The 27,234-nt window shown below is 35.6% G+C and overlaps 1 protein-coding gene and 1 long non-coding RNA gene across 2 annotated transcripts in view; one reads left to right on the forward strand and one right to left on the reverse strand.

Annotated features, from left to right (window-relative positions):
• Positions 1-8,339, forward strand: part of LOC107744967 (heparan sulfate glucosamine 3-O-sulfotransferase 3B1-like) — a 23,601-nt gene extending 15,262 nt beyond the window's left edge. Inside the window, exon 2 of the mRNA XM_016558797.1 lies at positions 7,077-8,339. Within this exon, the coding sequence (XP_016414283.1) occupies positions 7,077-7,695 (619 nt within the window). The 3' untranslated portion in view covers positions 7,696-8,339. The remainder of the gene's footprint in view (positions 1-7,076) is intronic.
• Positions 1-26,723, reverse strand: part of LOC107744968 (uncharacterized) — a 47,850-nt gene extending 21,127 nt beyond the window's left edge. The window contains exon 1 of the long non-coding RNA XR_001640547.1: positions 26,602-26,723. This is a non-coding gene — a long non-coding RNA (uncharacterized LOC107744968). The remainder of the gene's footprint in view (positions 1-26,601) is intronic.
• Positions 26,724-27,234: the final 511 nt, after the last annotated feature.

The following is a 27,234-nucleotide window of genomic DNA, read 5'->3' on the forward strand; positions in this document are numbered from 1 at the left end:
TTAGATTGTACTGCATTTTAGCTTGTTTATTGAGCCCATATGTCATACAAGCAAGAAACTATGCTTGTAACCACAGGTCAAGAGCTTGTGCAAAAGTTTGTGACGCTATTTGCGAATGTTCGTTTGAGCTATGGTTTTGGGAAACACCAAATCGTTGAACTATGTTGGTAACTTTCCTTTCTTCCATATCTGACTACGCCAGAGCGCGTACACACCTCACGCACCGGATGCCGTGCGCGCGCTCAAGGCAGTTGGACATAGTGGTGTATTAGAGGTAAAATATGATATAAATGCTTTTCGGTTTCTCGCACAAACCGATCGTTTCGTGTCTTAGGACATCAATGTGTCGTCACGAGCCGCAGGGTTTAATTTGGATTTGTCTGTGCATGTTTTTTTTACTCTCGTAGATTTTGTTACCATTGCCATGCATTATACGACTGATAGACTGCAATGGCTGGAGTTAAAAATCTCCGTTTGTGTTCTACTGAAGAAACAAAGTCACCTACATCTTGGATGCCCTGGGGGTAAGCAGATAAACATCAAATTTTCATTTTTGGGTGAACTATCCCTTTAAGGAGTGTATTTGGCACAGAAATACTCTGTCATACGTCCAACTCATTTTGTTTTAAACGTTGACCATGTTTAGCATGAGAATACAACTCTTTAACAGTGTAAATAAATCAGAATGTATGAAATAGCATTAGACCTCCCCTGTAAGGCGATATTAATTCCCTAAAAATAACTAGAACTTACACAAAAAACTAAACAAAAAAAAATTATTACTATATAGTAAGTAATAAGTATACTTCATAGTGTACTTTCATAAAGTAAAAAGTGGATTAGGACTATATAACTAGTAAATTCAAAGCATACCCTTACACAAACTTTTGGAGAAAAACTTTTGAGTACACAACAGGACTTACAGTACATCTTTATATGTAATTTCATTAATTACTTCAATTGTCTTTGAAATATGGTTAAAGTGAACTGCCGAATGTACTGACAAGCATTTAAACTAAACAAAAATATAGTTTATTGACATTTCTGTGAAAACCTGTATGTCATGTATTTAAATATATTTGTAATTATTTATTTATTTTTATTTATTTAGTCATTTATCAGACGCTTTTATCCAAAGCGACTTATAAATGAGGACAACGGAAGCAATCAATTGTAGTATTAAAACAAATAAAAACAGATCCAAAACTAAAAGCTAAAACTTTATAAATACTACCTATACACATTTTAAAAATAAAGAGATTAAATAAAAATGACAAATGCATACAACAAAATTTCAAAACTTAACATTTAAATGAAAAACAAAAAATAAAGCTAAAAGCAATTCAAAATAGTAAAGTACAAAAGGTATAAGAGAGTATAATAATGATTCTAACATAACACTAAGCCAAACACCAAAAAACAACTACATATGTGTATGTACAACCACACACACATACATATATACTGTATATGTACACACGCATTTATAAATTCAATATATATATTATTTCATTTCCATTTAGTTTGTTGAAGTATTAAAATAACTCAAATAAAACAAAAAAATTAATAAAAGACCTATACAGACATAATAAATTCAGACATAATGTAACTAAAATTAAAATAAATAACAAATACAAATAATACAAATCAAACGACAGTAGTTTATCAGCAATCCTAAAAAATAACACTGCCAAACACACATGCTAAAAAACAACAACTTACTTACACATAGTAAGAAATGGTTATAAAAACTGAAACAGAAGCGAAACAAGTAATAGGAAAGAGGAGAAATAAAAAGCGATACTTATCCTTTAATAAGTATATTAATATTTACCTTAATATTTAATGCGTTAAACTGAAAAAATTAATTGCATGCATTAATGTGCTAATTTTGACAGCACTAATATTAATATTTTTATTTATTTATTATTATTTTAACTATGTATTCTAGTAGGAAAGTTGTCATTGTTCTGTATTTGGCATTGTTCCTTTGGATATTATAATAAAATGTAATAAAAGTAGAGCTGAAAATAGTGTGCTCTCTCAGTCCTCTCGTTCTCATGTCCTCCAGGTCTGCCAGCAGATACTCTGCAGGGCCACAGGGATCGCTTCCAGGAGCAGTTTAAGAAGTGAGTCTGTCAGTCACTATCCAGTCAGAACTACTGCCATGAGTCACGCAGACTGACACTATTTTATTCTTTTGTATTTCTCACTCTCTCAAGACAAATATGCAAAAAAATAAGAAATCAGGAAGGGGGCCAACACTTTTTCACACCACTGTATATATAATACAATTAAAAAAAGAGGGAGTACACAAGAGCAATTCACAAACACAGGACCCTATAAATAATAATGACAACTACCCAGGTGCCCCGTTTCAGTTTCAGCACATGCCCCTCAAAAGGTCTGTGCACGGCCCTGTTTGCCGGTGTCCCTGCCCGGTGGAGTCGCATGGTAGAGTTGATGGTCTTTACACTCATCGGTCTTCACATGACGGCTGCCGCGGTAAACTAAGCTTTTTTGTACCCTTCTAACAAAATACTACATTAATTCAGCTGGACACACTTTCCTTATTTTCTCCACAACAAATGGCCAAGCAAGCGCAGACACTGACAAGATACGCGATACAGAACGAGACGTCTCCACACAGTAAAAAAAATGACACATTTGTAAAAAAGTTGCAATTCAGTACATTTAAATATATTGACTTTAAATGTAATATTGAATAAAACACCACAGTTTAAATTATAATTTACATGTGCTTCACATGTGCTTTAGTATGTTATTCAAAATATAAAAATAAAGCATGACAAAAGATTATTAAAACATAATGAATTAAAAAAATTTACTTTAAAGTAAACATTTGACATCGAGTGCACTTAAGTTTGTTTAGAAACACCCATGAAAGTGTACTCTCTTCTAGTGCACTTAAGTGGCCTTTTATTTCATTAATATTACATGCAAATAGTTTTTATAAAATATACTTAAGTACACTACAAGTGCACATTCAGTCCAATTAAGCACACTTCTTTTTCATAAAGCAAGCACAATTCACAAAATTTAAAATCTAGTTTCACTCTTTACACGTTTGTTGTTTTTCTTTTTTGCTAATAATGCATGTTTTGGCCACTTGTTACACAGAAGCCAACTTTAATGAGTTTTGCTTGTAAGAGAGCACGCTGGATTACGATGTTTGGACAGCCATTGCTTCCGGCTGCACAGTCTGTTAAGAAGAACAAATTGCAAAAGCTTGTCACTCTTTTCCCAACAGCACATATGTCTGTAACGATTCACTCAACTCACGATTCGATTCGATTCACGATTTTGATATCTCGATTCGATTCACGATTTATTTTTAACAAAATGAGATTTAAGACAAATTATAAATTACATGTGTCCTTTTACTATGTAGCGTTTTTACAAAATGTTACACTTATTTTTTACAGTGCAGTTTTTAATCTAAATTACACTGTATAATTTCGAAATTTGAAGCAAAAACAGAATGGTTTGACTTTTCACAGTTTTGTGAAATTATGCATAAAAATATCTGCATGAAACAGAAACAGCAAACGAGCTGAATGAGACGCAGATTCACTCTCTGCCAGCAGGTGGCGCTTAAAGCGTTTCTTTGGTTTCCTCTGTAAACAAAGCAGCGCTGCACTTATGAACTTTAATATGCATTATACAGCGGCAAGAGGAAAAGAAAAAATGCCATCGAAAGACAGTAAGTTCCCCTCAGACATACATTCACATAAACTCCTACCCCTAACTGAATCGCGATTTGTTTAGCATCTCAACCGATTTGAATCGTCACATATTTAAATCGATTTTCAACCGTCTCGCGGTTAATCGTTACATCCCTACTTATGTCTTCAGATTTTAATACAGGACACCACGTTTGTGTCTGTCTGCTTGTATGTATAATGCATGCGGTTCTGATTCAGGTCTGTTTTGTTTGGGGACCAGGTGGAAAGTTTGATCAGTTGTGTTTCATTTCCCTCTGGGCCACTACAAAAGGCTCTGCTTGTGTATCTAGGGGACTGTGAACGTAATTGCAGAGATACAGAGGCCCCGCACCCCCCACATGCGTCTATGTCTCATTAGGTTTATGTTTTTTTCACACCACTTATTAATGATGAGAGTCCAGAGAGAAATAGCAAGAGAGGTTTCTAAGATTACATAAGATGCACCGCATGCGTTTTTTTTTTTTTTTTTTTGGTAGGTGGTTAATGAGCTCGACCCACTACAATCCCCCTGACAGGATTAACCATCATCCCTCGATTCCTCAAAACATTCTTTCTTCTCCTCTCCTCGTTTCCTCCTCCAGTACAAATGCTTTCCCACCTCCCCACTTCATTCCAGTAATTGCTTAGATATTATCTATTAAACTTTGTCTTGAATGAGAGGTTAAGACAACAGTCTATGCCTAGTAATGTGTCTTAATGGGCGTAATCATTGCGGCAACATATCTTTCCCTACTTTCAGCCCCATGGTTAATTTTATTTTCAAACATCTGTCAATGTCAAAACTCTTGTCACTGGCAACTATAAATGACTTAGGATAAATCGGCTGTTGTTTCAAGCAGATAGTCGACAGGCTTGTCCAAACTGTATAAATACATTAATCTTGTTTGACAGTTTAAAGGGCTCATGTCATGTTATATATTTGTAAAACATTTTCTTCCTGAGTGAAAGTTTTTTTCTTCCTCAAAACAGCTATAGTTTAGTTCAATAGAATTAAACTGGACTGTTTTTGACTTTTTAAAAGACTTTATAACAAGCTCATTGTATAATATATATACATTTATACATTTTTTTTTTCTTTTCTTTTTTTTTCTTTAAGCTTAGCTGCACATTTGCTGTCCAGACAATACTTGTTCTATACTACCGTTAAAAAGTTTGGGAATTGGTAAGATATTTATTGTTTTTGAAAAGTGTCTTATGCTCACCAAGGCTCCATTTATTTGATCAAAATTCAGAAAAAAACAGAAATATTGTGATATATTATTACAATGTAAAATAACAGTTTTCTATTTGAATATATTTTAATATATGGTAAAGCTACATTTTCAGCATCATTACTCCAGTCTTCAGTGTCACATGATCCTTCAGAAATCATTCTGATATGCTGATTTGCTGCTCAAGAATCATTTATTATTATCAGAGTTGGAAACAGTTGTGCTCATTAATATTTTATGTGGAAACTGTGACACATTTTTTAGTATTCTTTGACGAAAAGTTATTCTGAAAGTTCTTCCCAAACTTTTGAATGGTAGTGTAAATTATCATTAAATTAATTCAAGTTATTTAAGTGTTCAACTGTATTTTTCTTTTGTCAGAAAGTTGCCAAAATAGACATATACAGTATGTATGTATGTATGTATGCATGCATGTATATATATATATATATATACACAGTATATACACACACACACACACACATATATACACAGTATATATATATATACAGTGGGTACGGAAAGTATTCAGACCCCCTTAAATTTTTCACTCTTTGTTATATTGCAGCCATTTGCTAAAATCATTTAAGTTAATTTTTTTTCCTCATTAATGTACACACAGCACCCCATATTGACAGAAAAACACAGAATTGTTGACATTTTTGCAGATTTATTAAAAAAAAAAAACTGAAATATCACATGGTCCTAAGTATTCAGATATTTCAGTTTTTCTTTTTTAATAAATCTGCAAAAATGTCAATATATATACGTTACACATGCATTGACCCCGAGTTTGTTGTTCCCATCATTACATGCATTATGTAAGTGTCTGGTCTTGCATAAACCTCAGTCAACCTAGTTCAGCCATTCCCCGCTTGCTAGCTAAAGTTAAAAGACTAATTTGCCAATTACAGCAGCTGGCCTGATACTGCTGATTCAGGTATCATGGGATTAAAATGAATTCTACATACACACGCACAAACCTACTCTGAAGTAAAACAATGGGGAAAAGCAAGGATGCTGAGTCTTTTATATACATTTGTCTTTTCTCTTGTATGCTAAATAAAACTTCATTGATGAAGAGTAACTTCATAATATACACAAGTGCAGTGATCCAGCCACTATAACTCATATTGACTCTAAGTGTCTGTGTGGTTTCTCAGATTTACTCGTGTCTGGCTATGGATCTGAAAATATGGCTTTCTATACATTACCCCCACAGCTTTTGATATTTTCTTTGTAGTCTTGTGTAACGACTTTTTAAACCACTGTTAGAATGCTTTTAGATATATAAACATGAAGAGACAAACTAACAATATTTTTGATTCAGTTTAGATTTATCTTTAAACCACTTTTCACAATAAATATTATTCCAAAGCACCCTGTTAAAAATGGTTACATATTATTTTAAAGTAACATAGTTACGTTACATGTACTTACTATAGTAATAACAGTAAATTATGCATAATTACAAGCAACTAATCCTAAACCAAATATTAACGCTAATCTTAACCCTAGAGTAAGTACATGTAGTTGATTAAAATTACTCAGTACTTATTAACGTAATTCCAATGTAACAACATCGCCTTAAAATAAAGTGTTATATTGCATTAAACATATAATATTTATTTTAGGAATAAAAGCACCAATTGCTGCAGTCTAGTGCTTTAAAAGTAAAGAAAGAAAAAAAAAAACATTTACATTTAGTAAATCAATCAATCAATAAAAGTGAGCCAATCAGATTGGAGTTTGTAGTATTGCTCTTCTAAAATGCAGCTACATTTTTCATGTACCAATTTTACAAAAAAAACTCTTGCAAACACTCTTATTTCTGTAGTTCAAATGATAGTGTAAGTGCAATATCATTAAAATCATGGGTTTATCCTGCTGATATTATACCTTAAATACACTGGATACAACCATCCTCAAATTGCAATTTTGTCTTTTTGGGTGCATTACGCATCAGACAGTGCTGGACTATCCATGGGTGTCTCTTCTGATGGTGAGACTGTCCTCTTTGAGCTCTGTGTCTTTAGCGGTACAACAGATCATATCTGTGCTGTCTGTGAATCATGAATCATCCTTTGATACTCACCCTCCCGTGCCTCTCTGCTCCTAGGGAACTAATGCCCAAAACTCAGGAGGGTCAGCTGACTATGGAGAAGACACCAAGCTACTTTGTAACCAAGGAGGTTCCAGGCCGGATCCATGCCATGTCTAAGGGCACTAAGCTGATAGTTGTGGTTAGAGACCCAGTAACCCGGGCGATCTCGGACTACACGCAGACCCGTTCAAAGAAACCCGACATCCCGTCCTTTGAGAGCTTGACTTTTAAAAACATCACAGCGAATCTAATAGACACCTCGTGGAGCGCGGTGCAGATCGGCATGTACGCCAGGCATCTGGAGCAGTGGCTGCAGTTCTTCCCCATGAGCCAGTTGTTGTTTGTAAGTGGGGAGCGTCTGATTAGCGACCCGGCCGGGGAAATGGCCCGTGTACAGCAATTCCTGGGCCTGAGGAGGGAGGTCACGGACAAACACTTTCACTTTAACTCCGCCAAGGGCTTCCCTTGCCTCAAAAGACCTGAAAGCAACAGCAAACCGCACTGCCTCGGCAAAACTAAAGGCCGCACGCATCCAAACATCAATCCTGATGTGATTCAAAGACTGCGAGACTTCTACAAGCCATTTAACAAAAAGTTCTACCATATGACCGGCCATGACTTTGGCTGGGACTGATTTTTTGTTTTGTTTTTGGGAACACGTTTTTGGAAAATAATTAATTGTAAAAAGTATAGAACTCTATTTTATAATAATTTATTGAAAATAATATACTCACTCGGCAGCCTATCTGTTGTTGTACGTTCTGCAATTTTCTACCTTTTACATTCTGGTCAAATCTGTAAGCTTGATATTTTGTCTTTTTTAATAGGAAAAAAATGATTTGACGTAGGAATTTAGGAGAGGGATGCTTGACAAAGGAAAATAGCACAATGAAACTAATTACGGGTATTTGATGAGTCATGGAAAACATTTCTCTGTTGAGCTGCGTAACAGGCCCTAATTTTTGCTTTAGTAAATATTATCTACTGTTTTCCAGCACACCATCCTTCATTTTAAAGGGTTTAAAGGCTCATTATATTGTCTCAGCTGTTCCAAAGCCATTTTGTGGATCAATACACATAAAGCTATACGACTTGTCAATTATGGCAGAAAAATTAAGTTTGGGACACCAGCTGTTTAACTTCATTTAAGAAAATGTCATTTTCAACATCAGCATTACACACGGGAAGTCCTTGAAGACCAGCCCAATCTCACGGTAATTCGTACATATTTTATGAGGTGGCTAATTCGTACGACCTCACTCGTACAAATTTATACGATTTGTGCTAAATCGTACGTATTTTACGAGTTGCACAATTCATATGAATTTGTACGAATTACCTACTCCTAACCCCGCCCCTAAACCTACCCGTCACTGGGGTCTAGACAAATCGTACGAGTGAGGTCGTACGAATTAGCCACCTCGTAAAATACGTACGAATTGGTTATGAGTTAGCGTTGTGAAGACAGATACTTTAACTGTGTTTGATTCTCTGTTACAAAAGTCTGAGACTGTATTTATAATTCTCAAGAAGAGAAAGGCAATGCAATGCAGCTAGACAGAAATGTTCACACATCTCTTTCTATATAATGACTTCATGTTACTGTAAGACTTTGCATGAAACATGTCATAAAATGTTTTTTCTTAAAAAAGAATCTAAAGCCTTTTCAGTATGAATATGAAATGGAGAAGTTCAGTTAACTCATTTCATACCTCACAGGAATTACAAAAAGGGAAAGTGAAGTTTCCCTAGTCATGTTTTTTTTTTTTTTCATACATCAGTGGTTGAGTTTTATTCAACCCTTATTATGTACTTTCAAATGCTGTTGTTTTTATAATGCATCCAATGAAAATGAGTTCAAAATTATTGTACGGTTGTTTCTTTCCAACTTCAAACCAAACAGTCCTGTCAGAGGTACGAGACACTGAGTATTTCTGTGCTGTGATGAAATAAATCTATTTTTTACCAGAGCTTAACATGTCTTATATTCTAGTGTTTACTGATGCAAGTAGAATTTTTCATGGTTTCCACAAAAAAAATGTTAAGCAGCAAAACTGTTTTCAACATTAATAATAATAATAATAAACTTCTTGAGCATCAAATCAGCATATTAGACAGATTTCTGAAGGATCATGTGACACATATTTTAACATAAAAACAGTTGTTTTAAATTGTAATAATATTTCACAATATTACCATTTTTACTGTATTTTTGATCAAATAAATGCAGCTTTGGTGAGCATAAGAGAATTCTTTAAAGAAATATTTGAAAAGTCGACTTCGACTGGTAGTGTATATTATATTACAGTGTATACCCTAAAATGTTTAACAGATTTTTACTTAATGTTACTTTAAATAATCATTTCTAAAGAAACATTGATTAATTTATTAGCAAATATATTCATATTTCATTGTACATACACTGAAAGGATCATGTGACACATATTTTAACATAAAAACAGTTGTTTTAAATTGTAATAATATTTCACAATATTACCATTTTTACTGTATTTTTGGTCAAATAAATGCAGCTTTGGTGAGCATAAGAGAATTCTTTAAAGAAATATTTGAAAAGTCGACTTCGACTGGTAGTGTAGAGTATATTATATTACAGTGTATACCCTAAAATGTTTAACAGATTTTTACTTAATGTTACTTTAAATAATCATTTCTAAAGAAACATTGATTAATTTATTAGCAAATATATTCATATTTCATTGTACATACACTGATCTGTTGTGCTTGGAAGAATGTCTCCATACACAACAAATGAATTCCAACTTTTGATCTCACAATTCAGATTTTTGCAAATCTGAGTTTACATCTAGCCTTTCTTTTTTTTTTTTTGGAATTCTTCATTTACATCTCACAATTCAGATTTCTTTCCTCACAACTGCATGTTATGAACTCATAGCTGTAAGTTTACATCTCACAATTTTGACTTTTTTTTCAGAATTCATAGTTTGCATCTCACAGTTTTTTTTTTCAGAATTCTCAGATTACATTTTATAATTCTGTACCTCAGAACTGCGAAATAAAAAGTGGCAATTACATTTTTATTATTCCATAGTGGAAGCAATCTTCCACAGTAATATATAACATTACATTTATATAACATGTGCTATAGACTTAACCCAAATGAAAGTCATTACAGTGATGTTTATCAGTGACCTATACTCAATGGAAATGAACATTTGTTTGTCATTTGTTAATCACCACTGTCAGAAAAAGAGCAATTGGATGTAATAGGAGTTTGCCAGTTTGGATTTCTTCAATCTGTACCGTTTCAACAGTCAGATTATGAGACCAGCCACAATATTACCACCAATCCAACTATGTTTTTTCAACCTGATGAGCTGTTTTCTGAGGCTTCGGGAGAAAGCATAGCCTCTAGCACTTGTTGTTAGGTCACAGGAGACCATTTGGAGGGTGGAGATGGTTCCCTTGGGCTCCTGAAACAGCACCTGCTGTTAACTGGCACATCATGACCACTGTTACCTTGGTGATTCAAGAGAAATTAGAGCCTTGCAAACACTCAAATAATTCCCTGTTCCTGCATTTCAAACACGTTCAACGCAACTGTAAAATGAAAGCAGCTTCAGTGTGTTCCTGCATTGACAAGCCTGACAAACTCTTCACTTCACAACTTCAATCAAGATGACGGGTTACCCTTGAGGCAGTCATGCCCGTCCTCTTTAGTCCCACAATTTTATGTGATCAACAAGCAGTGATTACCTCCATCTATTATCAGGCAATCTTTAATGGCTTACAAATGGCCCTCGTTTAGCTGTTAGCGCGACATAAAAGAAGCCCCTGGCGATAGCGGGATGCCTGGCAGAACTCGTGAAGAAGCACCCTCTCAGCAATTATACACGGAGAAGGTAGACACAAACTGTAAAAGCTTTCTCCCAGCTGGGGGATTGTTGTTTGCACAGATAACCGCAGGCTGAAATGTGCTAAGCTGCTGTTGTTTGACGGGTGAGAAAAACAGAGAGCAGACACCTGACAATCCACAACATGACTGAGCCAACAAGACCTGCTGCTCTTTGAGGGAATAACACAGTAAAACTGCCGCAAAACACCCCGTTCTGGAAATGTTATGTAACAGGGTGTGGATTATTTTTATTCAGGGACATATGTTTTATGAAATGTCTGCCTCTCATCAGAATTCGTAATCATTAACATTTACATGTTTGTATGTTTGGATATACACTATTGATCAAAAGTTAGTTATGTTTTTGAAAGAAGTCTCACCAAGGCTGCATTTATTTGATCAAAAATACAGTACAAACAGTAATATTGTAAAATATCACTACAATTTAACATTCCATTTTCTATTTGTATATATTTTAAAATGTAATGTATTCCTGTGATGCAAAGCTGATTTTCATTTTCAGCAGCATTACTCCAGTCTTAGTGTCACATGATCATTCAGAAATCATTCGAATATGCTTTGCTGCTCAAGAAACATTTCTCATTATTTTCAATGTTGAAAGGAAAAGCATATGATGGAAGCCATATGCACTATGATGGAGAGATTACATGAGCCCAAAGACAGCCACCTTTTCCTATAGACAGACCGAAAAGGTTTTAAGTCGACTTTGGCCAACTAAGGAGTCTATAAACTGGCTTTGACCATGGCCGACCTAAACACTTGTGCTGTCTGGGATACTTGGAGACACATGGTATAAAAGTCAACATTATTAAGAGCATTAAATAATAACATATGTAGTTCATATGCAAATATTCCCTGAAGTGTATTGATTGAAAACCTGCATGGCTCAAAAATGGTCATGAATGAACAAATATTTCCGTTTTCAGACATATATAATAAGACTATTCCAGTGGCTGTGGCTATTTATCATTACAGATTCAACCACTTTTAATATGCTCTGGATTCTTAAATATGGCGTGTGGAGGAAATGGTGTTGAGTGTTTAAAGCTGCTGTATGTCACTCTTTTATATTTTAAAATACTCCTTCATATCTACGTGTATTTTAGAGACAATCTATGAAAGCTATCCATTAACATTCACATTTGGGACCCCCCCAAAATATGCCATCTTTGATTATAGGTGCTCAATTCTTGCCATTACTTTAACCAGAGCCATAAATGTCATGTGACTAATTACTCTCAAACCTTTCCAGAGCCTTCCCAAAACAAACTGATCAATGGTAAATATCTACCATGATGTATTTAATTTAGATATTATAATAATATCAATAAATAATTTGTGTGGCTCAGAAATCATTTTAATTCCGAAAAACAGACAGTGTGTTTAATGGAAGCCAATAGGAGGAGAATTTTTGCTGTTATTTTGCTGTATTGTTTATTTATTTTAATATTTAGGTGGCACTCGTTTCATAAACAGTAAGTGGCTCTACAGTATGTTCAATTAAACTTTTTTAATTTAGTTTGAGTGTTATCCTATTTGGGCTGAATGTGCTTAGTAAAACCCCATTATAAACTTTTTAAAACAAATTAAAACTTGGCTTGGTAATGAGCATGCTATTCTTCACAGAGGTTAAATCCCTTTTGTTTTAGAAGCCTTTAAACTGTTCAAGCCCTTGTATGCTGGGTAAAGCACTTGACTTTCCTAATACCAGCCATGCCAGAGTTTTAGGCTTTAGGCTTTAGCAAATAAGATTAGTGGATTTTACATATGGTTCTCAACATGGGTCCTAATCCGAGTTTGAGAGTGGGCTGGATTTCCCTGCTATAAAAATGTCTTCATTGCTGACAGTATAAGTTTTATATAAATAGACAGTATTACTTAACCATGAAAAACGAGATTTGCTTTATTCACACTTAATCCGTATATGCAGCAGCACTTGTAAATAGAGTAATATGAGAAGACATAAAGAGATCATCTTTCAAAGAGATATTCTTTTGATGAATATCAACCATCGACTAGTTGACATTTAATTGTCTCTTTTCTTTAGCAAAAGATGCACCGATGCATTTTACAAGTGAAAACTTTCAACTAGGTTCCCTGCTAAGATTGTGCCAACTTGGATGGAGCAAGATGAAGCATTCCTGAGCTCCTAACAGAAGTACAACAAGCCTCATTTGGTAAAGATGGGAAATCACCATTCCCACATTAGTAGCAGATGGTAATATTTATCCCCTGCTGGCATCAGCCCTAAAATAAGCATAAACTCAGCTCAAGAGGACAAAAAGAGATGAAGATCCTATATTTCCACTATAGTACTATGACCTTGACCCAGTGTCATCCTCACAATCACAGTAATGGGGCATGAGGACCCCCAGTGGGATTACAATGACCTCTCTGTTGTCTGTCCTTGTTATCAGTACCATCTACAACCAAAGTGTAACCTGGCTTTAAGCATCAAGAAAGCTCTAAATGTAAAGGAGCTCACCGCATGTCTGAGGTACGGTGGGTCAACCGGCTTGGCTCTTAGAGATAAGGATGGTTATACCGTCCTCTCTTTTTATTTATTTTTATAATGCTCAATCTGTCTCTTTGATGTCACCATAAATTAAGCTTTATCCACACCCATCCTCAATCCATTTTTGTATTTTATGTGCGAGGACAAACAGGGAATTTTAAGATTTTTTTTTTTTTTGTTCAAAATAACAGTAACACTTTAGAATACTGTTCCGTCATTAATGAATAAATGAGTAATGCACTATTAACATTCTAGTAACTACTATTAACTAACAAGGAACTCTGTAAGTTATAGCACTCAGTTGAAATTGGCAGTTCACTATAGCTAATCAGTAACTACTATTCCCCCCCCCCCATCTCCCGGAGAACTACTAAGAACTATATACAGGTTCATAATTAATGTGAAAAATGTAAAATGTACAATTAATTCTAAAATGAAGTTCATAGTAACTCACTAGCAATGACTCAAGTATTACCAAACCCTAATTATTTGGATCAGTATTCTAAAGTGAAAAGCATGATAACTCCCTAATAGTGACTGAAGTCATTGTAAGCTTTTGAGGTAAGCTTTTGGATAGTAATGACTTAAGTGTTGCTACATCCTTCTAAAGGATAAAAATAATACTAATTATTTGGATCAGTATTCTAAATTGAAAAACATGGTAACCCACTAATAATGACTCAAGTGTTACCAAATCCATCAGAAGGAATTACTATCCAGAACCTTACAAACAACCTCAAAAGTTCATAATGATTTCAGTCATTACTAATGGGTTACCCATGATCTTCACTTTAGAATACTGATCCAAATGATTAGTAATTCCTTCTGAAGGATTCATTAGTCTAGTGGGTTACTATGACCGCCACTTTAGAATTAATTATACATTATGCATTATTTATATTAATTAAGGACCTGTATATAGTTGTTCTCTGGTAGATATGAAAAAATAGTAGTTACTGGTTAGCTAGTCTCATCCTCAAACGTCACGCCCACGGACTGTTTGCTGAACGTCTGATGCATACGGCACACAAAAGTGGAAACACTTCAGGAGTTTCGAAGTCGTCATCGGATTGGTTGAATTATACAGGATTTCCGTAAGACGCGTGTGTCGCGTTCTTTAACGTTCCGCCTGGAAACAAATATGCTGTGACGCCAAACCCCCTCATGTTAGAAGCAAGCCGTCGTGTTTACAACTGTGACAATGAGCGCTTATCAGGATCAACTAAACGCTGGACTTTTAAAAGTATGTGTAATATTTAAAGTTCGCGGCACGTCCAAGTGTTTTACACACCGGTCTGTTATTGTGAGGACATTTCCATGCCCCTAAACATGACGCGGCACAAAACGAAACGTGATTGGTTGCTTTACCTGTCAGTCATATGGCCTCTTGGGCCATATCCTCCTGAGAACCAGAAATAAAAAGCCCATTCAAAGTGGCCAAGGTTCCAAGACCTTCTGCCGTCAGTCTGAAGGTCTGGCTACGCGAGACTACTGGTTAGCTAATAGTGAACTACCACATTCGACTAAGCACTAATACTTACTAATTCATTAATCAGAGTTTCTTGTTAGTTTATAGTAGTAGTTACTACAGTGCTAATATTGAGTTACTCATTTGTTCCTGTGTAGTTATATGACAGAACAGTATTCTGAAGTGTTACTAAAATAGCCTTTATCAAAGACAGTGAAGATGGCGGAGAGCAGGGCTGCCAGATGGGAAAGCTGTCAAAAACATATCTCAGTAATTATGAGTGTGTTAAAAAGTGTTAAGTCAAAAACTTTTACATTTTGCCCTACAGCAGTAATTTTGTATGTTAGTTTTGAAACATATAGTTTAAATGTTTCTTTAGACTATTCAGTTCAGTGAATTCTATCCTACAATGTCAACAACAGAGAAATAATGATGTATATCTGTCAAAAGAAAGAGCAATTACTTTATGGAGTTCTGTTCTCACTTACTTCCAAGTTAATATCCATCCTACATACTTTTCACACTTTTCTGTCAACATCTGGTTGAAATTAATTACCAGGATTTTCTGAAAAATACTCACGCCTATCACAGCTGAGCAGAAAGCCATTTGTAGGTTCACTCACCCCAAAAATGTGGAAAAGCTGATGTTATTATTTGAGCACCCCGACCAGCAACATGGCTCAACCAATGGTGTCAGTTTGGGGGCGGAGTCATGAGTTTGTGTGACCAATGGCAGACGGGAGTGTTTGGGAAACCTGTTTGAAAACATTTGTTATTTTTGCAGTTCTGTTTGGTGCTGCTGTAGTGAACAAAAAAAATTACTATCTTCACTTAATCCTTTGCTCTTTGAACTCATGTAAGCATTCCTAAGAAGTGATGAATATGCTACTTAAAGGGACAGTTCACCTTCAGTTGCTGGTCTCCATTGACTTCCATAGTATGGAAGAAAGAAAAAAAAACACTAGTATGCAAGTCAATGGGGACCAGCAACTAAAGTTGAACTATCCCTTTAAGTTCAGAACATGTACATGAAAACAGTTTAAGTGTGTAAAATATGTAGCAAGACATTTTATTAATATCTAATGTGCAAATAAAGTCACATAGGCCATGGTTCAGATGAAAATGTGAAACCTTTAACTGAAATGTAAATGTTTGTTTGAGGAAGAAGAAATGCTGCTTCTTAAACCAAACTTGAGGTGAGAGCAAAGGTCCATCAGCAGATGTCTTGACTAGTGTGAAATCTTACAAAACGTTACATCTCCTTCAAAAGTGACACTTCAGCTTTAAATATCTCTCTCCCAGAACGTTTTCTTGTCCATTTGTCATGAAGGTTGTATTTTGTGTTTCTGTGGATACTGCTGCTACCCGTTCAAACTCTTCTGCTCCTTCGTTCTGCTCCGAACATCGGAGTCTTGATTCGTTACAGACCTACTTTGCAGAATTCTAAATGTTTCCATGGTTTCTTGCCTGGGCATGTCACTCTCTGTCACCTTGGCAATGCTCTCTGTTCTCATGGTTCTTTATTCAGCACACTTTTGAGGAGAGATCTGAAAGACTTTTTCCTTTCTTCACTGTAGGATTGTCACTTACAGAGGTGGGCAGAATGAAAACGGAGATGTCTCTCAATCTCAACAAGGTGTCAAGAAGATGCATTTTGTGTACTGTTCAGTGTTGCTAGAACTATATATATATATATATATATATATATATATATAGGTTGATTAAAACATTACAACAGAGAAGATTCTGTAAGGAAACAGTAGAATATTTAGGTACAAACAACATGAAATCCTATTGACTTTTCTAATAAATATTCCTTGACCAAGGGGGGAAACATCATAACATTTTATCAAAATGTATTAACTTTCTCCGCCTCTGAATTATTTTTTTTTTTTAATGACATAACCAGTAATGTCCTACTCCATAATCCAACACTGTAAAATGATTTGTTGAAGTTGGAGTGTGTTACAAGAAAATACTATTTCAATCTTTCTACTTCGAAATTTCACATTTAATTCAATGTGTTACTTGCTGTCTCTTTATAACTAATTGTGAAATTTACTAGCAATTTCTGACTGAACATGTCTACACCAGTCACACCATTTTTTACACCAATTACATTTTTTAAGTGAATCAAATCCCAATGTATAAAACATTATTTACAGCTTAATATTCAGTTTCTCTTGAAAATATGCCACATGAATATGAACATTAAATGCATTGTCAATGTTGTTTCAAGTTGAAGCACATGATGCTAACAGCCTTCTAAACTAGCTGTACGTACTGAATTACTCAATTTTCACATTCATTCAATTCATCAGTGTGTTGAATTGAACAGCAGTCGGTTTCTGTGGCAAGTCTGCCTGAGATCACACCACATCTGAGGACTCTGTTATGATCCTGAAATTATTTCCAAACTTGCCTCTCCACCACGTTGTCTTTGAAGTCTCATTTTCACTTACACCTTCAGATTCCACAATGGACCAGCTAACATTTTCTATTAGCAGGATCTGTAGTGTTATTTCGTTTATGCTCACATGCTGGCACATATTGCAAACGCATTGCAAACCCATCTCTGTGTCAACAACAAGTAAAAAGTCAGCAGTACGGATGTGATTCTTTAAAGGGGTCATATGATGCGATTTCATTTTTTCCTTTCTCTTTAGAGTGTTACAAGCTCTTGGTGCATAAAGAAGATCTGTAAAGTTGCAAAGACTAAAGTCTCAAATCCAAAGAGATATTCTTTATAAAAGTTAAGAGTTAGCCACACCTAAACATACATTGTATGTAGGTAGTTTGTTCTCATTTTAGTATCATATCTGCACCAGCATAGTGAGCGTCTAACATGGCTTTAATGTTCCTGACATGTGAAATAATGAAAAGGCAGATGGAATCTTTCTCATCTTTTCATGTCGCATTGCAAACAAGATGATGCTATCATAAATCAACTGCTGCTGCCTGATTCTGACATGAAACCTTTGAAAATACTTTGAAAACTCTCACAGTTGAGAAATGCATATGCTTTAAAAACATGTTGCTGTTTTACAGTTAAGCAAAACCTTATATTTAGAACATATTTAGCTTCTGATAGCTCCCTTCACATTTTAATATGAGTGAATGGATTTTTATGGGTTTTACAAAAATGGTGTCATTCTTAGTTCATCATGGCTGTGTTTCTTGTATTCCTGTAGCTCAAACAGTAGCGTATGGTGCTAGCAATGCCAGTGTCATGAATTCGATTCCCAAATTATCATGTCATGAATATTGCAGTGATTTTAATGAGCTTTGTATTTGGCCATTAAGTTTTACTATAGACCGTGACATTACACTCATTTTGCAACCCTTCCTAGTAGCTTGCGAGAATAAGAGTGTTAAGACTGAGAAGAGTTAATAGAATCAGATTAAAGCTTCAGTAGCAAAATACTAGTTAGAGAGGCTAAAAACCAGTTTATTTAAAAGTTTAGTTTATTTATTAAGATCAGTTTAACTGGCAGTTTCAATTGATTGATTCGGTACTTGAAATGCTACTATTTGCTGGTATATTGACAAAAAATAAAACTAACCTGGATCTATTAAAATACATCGATAGACTAATTTGATCATGTGACTGTTTGTTTGCAATGTTGTCCAAACAATTTCTAACTGATTGTCTAAACTAATTGTCTCTTAATTTAGGTTTGGATTAATGTGAAATTACTTGTTCATTAGCATTATACAAACTCAAATTGAGTACAATATTAATTTGACTCCCATCTTCTTCTCTTTTCCCATTCTCATCTTGTATAAGCACTTCAGTATGTGTGTGTGTGTGTGGTTTTAAGACTCTTTAAGATTTAAGTGATTGTCATAGTTAATGAATCACTTTAAGGAAATATGAAATCTTCTAGTGAAACCTAGAAATTTGGCCATCCATTCCCTCTGCACTCTCTACAGCTCAAAGTTACACTCATCTGCCAAAGTAAACCCTCTCTGTGTCCAAGCATTCAGCACTGTTGTCTGAGGTCCTGCTGTTTTAAAGTAGGAACTTTCTAAGTAAAAGCTCTGGTGGTTTGATGGCAAATAGTACAGTATATTTAATTTGTCACAAATCCTGGGAATTGTTACAGTATATAATTATAGCATTTCACTAACTGTTTGAGTTGAATTTTATTCTTCGCAACTATTTCCTCTCCAACAGCTTTGGAGTTCCATCAACAGTTCACTGTAGTGTCTTCCAGAGACCCTCATAAATAAATCTAAAGAAATGTCACATAAAGAGAAATATGCTATAACTGATGTTAAGTAAATGACAGATTTAGTCAAACTCAGGAAAATGTTTATGAAATGTTAATGAAAACTTAAATGTGCGGCAACGCACAAAAGTAATTGGATTACTGTAATTTGCAGTTATATGAATACAATAAAACTAATTTGGCCACAAGTAACAGTCATTTACATTTGGCAGAATCTATACTGGATCTGAATTTCTCTGATCAAACGGTTGCTAAAAATCTAAAAGCTGGACCAAGAGTACCAAACTGGACTCTGAATTTCAAGAATATATTCATAATGGTTTATTGTGAGCAAACTCTTCTTTATATGTTTCAACACTTATTAAACATTTGCAAATAATAAATAAAACTGGAAAAGTGGATCCAAATATGAACCCATATGAGTTGGTGCTGGAACAAGATGCATTTTTGTACTGTCAAAACTATTCTGCTGCAACAGTACATTAATCAGATTCAGAAGCAAATCACAAAAAAAAAAACACAAGATCAAATCAATGTCAGCTTTATGAAATCTGCAAGCAAGGGATGAGGGGTAAAAGATATTCATTTATACAGTCAGGAAAATGGTTTCCACCCAGCATGAATTTCTTTTCAAAGGACTGGTTTCAGCCCGGACCTTCTGCTAAATCAGTGTCCTAAAATAAACTGATGAACTCAATCGGCAACAATTTTGAAAGCAAATCAAAACATGTGCATAGAATTTCAATGTTAATGTCAGACAACCCTAACATGTCCTGATTTCTAGCACAGTTTTGACAATCCTTTGGGTCTGATGAGGTGCTTCTTTTCCCCCAATATACAAAAAGTCTCACTCCCCTCCCATTCAGTGAATGGACTGTTAAATACACCGACAATAATTTGATAGATTGTAAGCTTGAGAAGATATTTTGCAATGGAAGACTGTTTACAATGGACTGGCTTATAGAAACATCCCTTAATAGCCATCAGTTTCTCATTCCAATGTAATTTATGGTACCCAAAACTCTTGGAATGTGGGTATAGCTCTTCATATTTGATTCAACACTCAGTATCACCCAGTTATAGGCCCTTCATTGACCATAAATATAAAGTGAAGTCTTGAGATCAGACTATATATACCATATGAGTTCCGAGGCAGCTTCTCAGGCCGCAAGTTGACAGCTTGAAAGTTGAACGACCATGAACGCTTCCAGACTTAACAGTGCCAGAGAACAGAAGTAAGAATTCTAGTAAGATTTTTATTTTTATTTTTTTACTTTCACCAACACACAATGCCAGAACTTTTGGGGATGTTGAAGCAGAAGCAGGGACAGTTTCAGTGGTGCACACCCACATTCAAAAAACAAAATAAAGTGAACTCTGACATCAAATAATCAAAAACTCAAGTTTGCGTCAGTGTGAAAGCACCCTGTGATTACCATGAAGTAATGAAGTGAAATAATGAAATGTTTATATATGCCTGTTTGTGTGCAGAATAATAATTAAAAAAAAGTTTAATATGAAGGGGAGATGATTGATACTGAAGCAATTTTCTAGAACTTTGAATGTTCATAAGAAGATATCTTGGTCAAAAGTAAAGATTTCAATACAAAGTTCTGTCATGAAATTCTAGATGCCACAGATTGATAGGTTCTAACTCAATCTGATATAATCACATCATCATTCACATGGCGTAGCTGATTTAGCTGTTCTTTTCACATCAGCAGCCAATGAGCTTGCTGCTCAACATTCAAATACTCAGCTAGTGCTTGCTGTAGCAGTTGCAGCATGCTTCAGAAACCCTCCACCTTCCCCAGCTCCACCTGTATAGATCTGCTACAGGGTAATATCATGTACGTTATATAGAGGGTTATTTTATATGTGTTATATGTGCAGCAGCAGTATTTCCTACATGCTCACAGCAGCATGTCTGTGGATGTATTAGCAGTAGCAAGTCCTGGTACTTGCTCTGCAGCAGCAGCATAAACTCTCCGAGAGTTGTCATGACAGAAATATGGTTATCAGATTTTCTGGATTGTACACTGAATGTTTTAGGAGTAAAGGCATTCAGATTTAAGGCAGTGTTTGTGCCCATGAGAGACAGGGCACAGTTGGGTCTGAATGTGTAATAATGGAGATATGCCCTTGAGCCTTGAGTCTAATGTGCTTTTGATGATGATTTCAGAGCCAGCACTGATGCTAATCTCTGCAATTATCCATCTGCGCCACTAATCTTAGTTTATTACCGCAGGTGTATCCAAACTGCTTGCTTTGGATGGGTTACAATTTGAGGCACACGAGTCTGAGAAATGAAACAAAACAAAGCTGCATGTTATAATAACACATTCAATATTTTTGTACCATTTTGCTGTCAAGCTGAATAAAAGAGTGTGAATTTTGAGTTGGGTGCATATTTTTTGTAAAATATGTTTTCATACACATACACAAAAACAGAAGCATAAACTACACATGTGACGCAGCATTAGCTTACATTAGCTAGCTTAGCTATCTAGGGGGGCATTTTGCATACAACGACATAAATTGTGGGCTAAGCGAGTGAGCTTGAATTCAGTCAGTCATTTTCTCGCTCAGAGCCAGACTGCATAAAGTTTCATTCACATTGCAGCTTATTCTGGCCAAGAACTGACAAAATTACCTTTTGCTAAGCCCTGCCTTAAGACTGACCAGTCTTACCTTGGCAACTGTTGCTGTCCCACTTTATATACACTTGTTATCTTGCAGACTTTTTATGGACATTGGATTAATGCATACAAGATGAAGTCATACTTCAACATACACTTCTCATGTCTGCAAACACAGCGGCCACTCGGAAGCCACAGCAAGATGAGGTCAAGGGTCAGATGAGTCATTAGCACATACTTGCACCGATGGTGACACTGATGTTGAGGGCTTTTGAACATCTCACAATAAGCACAAGAGAGTCTGAATCAACAACATAAGAAGAAGAATTGAGAGCTGTTAAGAGACACTGGAAGTTTCAAATCAAAAGCTCTTTCTACCTCTGATTGAGACGATAAAGATGTTGGCATAAAAAGCGGAGCATTACAAATGTGCTCTCTCACATCAGTCTTCAACGGCTTCTCTCAGTCAACCAGATGTAATTGCTTGTTTTATGACATTAAGGATCCAGTGAATGCTTGGATGAAACTTCTGTGAAAGTAAACACTGTTTTTGTTGTTGTGCAACTTTACAAAAACCAACCGTCAAACAGCCTCCCATCCTAGGCACACCTTTGTATTTTTCTCAAGTGAGTTTTCTAACAGACTGTTTTTAGCCACCGGCAACACTGACAGTGCTGAATTGCATGCTTTTTAACTTTTTTTTATAAATTCAGGTGAGGTGTGTTTTGCCAAAAATTGACGATGATTAAGTACTGATGAGTTTTCTCTGTTAACCACAACTCTCACAGAAACTGACTTGGCAAAACTCAATGGTGCATATCTTGTGAAGGCCTGGGAGAGACGTTCTGCTGTCAAGAAGGTGTTGAGGTCTCGCTTGAACAAAATCCTAAAGGCTTAGAATTAGTTAGCAACTACTTTAACAAGCGTTGTGCTGAATCTTTGAACTCAGTTGTTAAGAGAATATTAAGTGTCATTAAGTGATTGAAGCCCTTGTTTCATTCTCTTGTCGAGACTTCAGGGGAACTACAAGCTGGAGCAGAGGTCTAATTCATGGCCACTATACTGACCTAAGATACACTATTAATTTTACTCACTTCAGTCATTTTCTATTCTTCACTTCACAAAACATAGTGTGGCCCAATGAAAAAATCTGAAATGTGGCATTTTTGTAGAGCTATAAAATATAAATGTAGTTTTAATAGTAAACTTTCTTCATTTAGCAGAACCTTTATTCAAAAACTTTAAACTGGTCTGCTTACGATAGTAGCCATAACAACACTGTTAGTCTATTGGTGTAATACTCAACATGGTGTCATCATTAACAGCTTGAGACTTGCATCATAAAGTGTTCGTCTTCAGTTAAGCTCAGGGGTTTGTCCTCTGGGGAAGCAGACTTACGGTTCTTTGCAAACCTCGAAGTGAGGTGAATGTAAACAATGATAGCGTATTGGCTGAACGTAACAATGTTATCATCTATACACGGCCCTCTATACTCCCTCAGCCCTGTCACTCAGTTTCTCTAGTGACTTATTAGTTTGCATTTGCAGGCTTTTAAAGCTTTAGAAAGGCTGACAGATTCCAAATGGACCTGTGTAATACATGAGAGGACTATACGTTCCTGAAGCATTTGGGTTGTTTACATTTGTCTGTGTCTCTTTTTATGTTCCATAGGGACAATTAGTGTGTAGCTGCAGGATAACACTGGATTTTAAAGGAATAGTTCACCCAAAAATTACATAAAATAATGACAATCTTCAGTTTTGTTGAACTATGTCTTTAAATTCAAAACTAAAATGCTACTACAATGGCATATTCTCACTAAATGTGTCCCTCTCTGATCATTCAGAAAAAGCTTAACTCCAAAGTCACAACCACAATCCTCCGCTCTTTGAACAATTAGAAACTGACAACGACACAATTAATCTTCAAGCTGGCAAGATTTGAGTATCTGTGGGGGGCATGTGCAGATCTGAGCAGATGCTGGTTGTCCACTAACTAAAAAACTAACTCATACAAGGCGATATATGGTCAGGAGACAGAGAGAACTCAGATAAGATGTTGGTCAAATGCAAATGATGTAATGGCACAAAACACATCTGTCTGAATTGAATTATTAAAGGGGTCCTATTATGCTCTTTTACAAAGTCTTGATTTTGTTTTGGGGGTGTACTAGATTAGAACATGCTCTCATACTAGGTTGTTCGAAAAACACATTATTTTTCACTTATTTTACATTATTACAACACCTCTCCCCCCAGTCTTGCATGAACGGCTCGAATCAAATGAAGGCCCGCCTTCTGAAATACGAAATGTGCTGTGATTGGTTAGCTGGGCCAGTGTGGTAATCACTCTAAGTTCGTCTGCCTTGGGAAAGCTAGCGAGTCTCAGACACAGTGATAACACTCATTGCCTTCTCTAGTGCAGCTCAACCAGGTCTCGTCCCATTCGTCGATATTTGTGATATCACAAATCCTGGAAAATATGCGTTGTAGTCCAAACGAGTCATTCGTTGTAGTTTTTGAAAAGTGATTTCTATTAAATAAAATATCTCCTTTTGAAGTGGACTTTGAGCTTTGTAACTTTGCAGATATTTTTTATGCTCAAACAGCAACATTACAGACTAACTAAAGTTTAAAAAGTGAAAAAGCATAATAGGACCCCTTTAAATGAATGATTAAGCCTATATTTGATACACAAATTTTGGTCAAAACTTGTGTTCTGACTTCTGATTGATAGTTTGTATTTTTTTTTTTTTTGCAAGTAAAAATATTTTTTTCCCCCTGAAAAATCATGTTAAAAATGTGATACATCTGGCTTTTATGGAATGTTTATTTGTCCATCTCTCAATCATCATTGCATTGAACTAAATGCACAATTAAAACTACAGATTTTTTATCATAAAACTAAGCATTTAAATATCATCTTATTAAGACATAAAATATAGTGACAACTTATTTATATGCATTTTATGTAAGTAGTCTGTTATAAAGATCTCATTGATTTACATTACAAGGTACCAGCTTCTTCTTACTTTTTGGCCATATAAATATCATACACTGCAACAAATTTCATATTTTTGCTCAGTTTGGTCCTCTGATTAAAACTGAGGTGTTTTTTTCCCCCTCCTCAAGTATGAGCTCCATATTCTTTTATGTCATACTATAGGAGCCATAAAAGTCTGATGTACCAAGTATAATGCTTTTTTTTTAAAATATATATATTTAGCATATTTTGATGTTTATAGATTTTTCTGAAGACTCTTTCATATGCCAGGCTTTAGAAGGTTAATAAATAGATAATAAACATAAATTATCATAAAAAAAATAACAAATAATAAAATAAAAATAGCAAATTAGTAAAACTGACTAGTCGGTTGATGGATGAGTAGTTAACCATCATGGCACTTCCCTAGTCTGTCATTAAACTGAGGTGACACTAACCGCCAGTGGACCCTAATGCTGGCGAAGGTGAACTTACAATTGATTCGGGCTGGCAGTGAATCTTCAGTGTCTCCAACTGTGTCAGTCTTCGGTCAGGAGATTAATCTGTCTGTGCCATTCTTTCCAAAGTCTCCATCAGTCATTTGGGCTCAAATGTTTACTCAAGGAGCAATGCGTGCTCTCATTTATCTAATTCCTGGACGAGGTCCACTGGGTCCCTCATCATTACTCATGGAGGAAGAGGGTCCAGAGGGGCCAAGCAAACAAACCCATTTAAGCAACCCCTCTTGAACACAAACCTGGTGCACTTTAATGCTAACATACAGGGCTGTAGGTAAGGAGGTCAGCAGGGTTAAACTAACTCAGAGAGGTCACAACGACCCATGATATAGCCATACACTGCAAAGAAATTAAATTGGGGCATTGCAGTCCTTTAAAGACAGCCCCAATCCCACCAATTGCTCATACTGAAGGTTAGAGATTTAAACAAACCCCTAACCCCAAGTAATACACTTTAGTGTGTACCTGGAACTAGCTGTGCTACTGACATGAATGATACCACAAATCATGCGGCTTGTTGAGAAAAGTGTGCTGTTACACCTTTTACACCCAGAACTAGTTATGTGCAATTTTCGAAACACTTCTTTGTTAAGCTTTGAAACATTAACAAATAATTTGTTTCAAACCAGTGATTTGGAGCTCACATCAAACTGCCAGAGTCATGTGATTTCAGCAAATGAGGTTTTGATACGTCATAACTGTTTCAAAATGCTTTGAAATTTCAATGGTTCGCTGCTAGTAGCTGATCTCTGTGAACCAGTGGCTATATGGTTTTTACCTGATCTCGAATCAGTTTGTATAAATTTGCAGACATTTTAATGACACATTTGCATAAAAAAAAAGGAAGAGATGTAGTTATGAAGAGTTTGGTTAATCAGGCCAATAATAAAACAAAAGAAGTTCTAGAATTTAATAAAGTAATACAGACACTTAATATTTGATGCTATTAGATTATCTGTTAATTGCATTTAATAGATTACACTTTCAATAAAATATCTGCAGTTGGTTTGTAAAAGGTATTTTTATGTATGTTTGAGTTTTCATTGCATTTACACAGTTTTGACCTGCAGGCAAGATTCGAGTGCTTTGAAACAGCAAGATATTTTGACAAAACAATTGGTTCAATTGTTTCAAAAAGCTTTGTTTTGCCCATCACTACCTGTCAGGTAAAATGGGTGAGGGATGAAATGAGGGACATAAAGTATGCAACAACTTTAGCACGCTAGCAACGCCCTAGCAACCACCCAGAACAGACTACCAATTTCTCAGTAACGCATTTAAAAACACTTACCTTAGCATCATCAGTGAGAAATTCGGCTACAGCCAGAGATTTTCTTATTACGTGAGGCTCTTCCACTGGAGAAAGTGTGAAGGCTGAATTTATGCTTATGTGTAGCACCAACGCCGCGGATTTTTCACGTGATACTTCAGCGTTGGAGTGTCCATGTTGTTCTGCAGTTACACATTTCAAACCGCTAGTTGAACTACAGCGGAAGCAGAAGAGGCTTGTTTACATCTGCGTGTGGAGAAGCGGGGGAGGCATTAGGGGTGTGCCCGAAGCCGAATTCCCTCATTTGGAAAGACACGGTATAATGGCTTCAAAAACGAATAACGGATAACGAATAATTCTGTCCGAATATTCGGCTGAGGCTGCAGCACACTCTTGTGTTTGCTAGATTCACAGTTGAGCCAAGGGATCAGCGCGATATTTTACACAAACCTCTAAATTCATGCAATAATGAGTGTGTGAAGTGAATGAATGTAAACTTTATGAATGAAAAGAGCGCAAATCAAACACCGCATTGCTGTTGCCACTCCGTGCATCTCTCAGAAATCAGAGCTTGGCAAGAGTAATATTTCCTAAAATAATACATCATACACGTTCTACTATTTGTGTAGCTATATTTAAAAGGCAATTATTTAA

Source organism: Sinocyclocheilus rhinocerous, unplaced genomic scaffold (assembly GCF_001515625.1).
Source record: "Sinocyclocheilus rhinocerous isolate Xijiao unplaced genomic scaffold, SAMN03320098_v1.1 scaffold1219, whole genome shotgun sequence".
NCBI classification, from domain to species: domain Eukaryota; kingdom Metazoa; phylum Chordata; class Actinopteri; order Cypriniformes; family Cyprinidae; genus Sinocyclocheilus; species Sinocyclocheilus rhinocerous.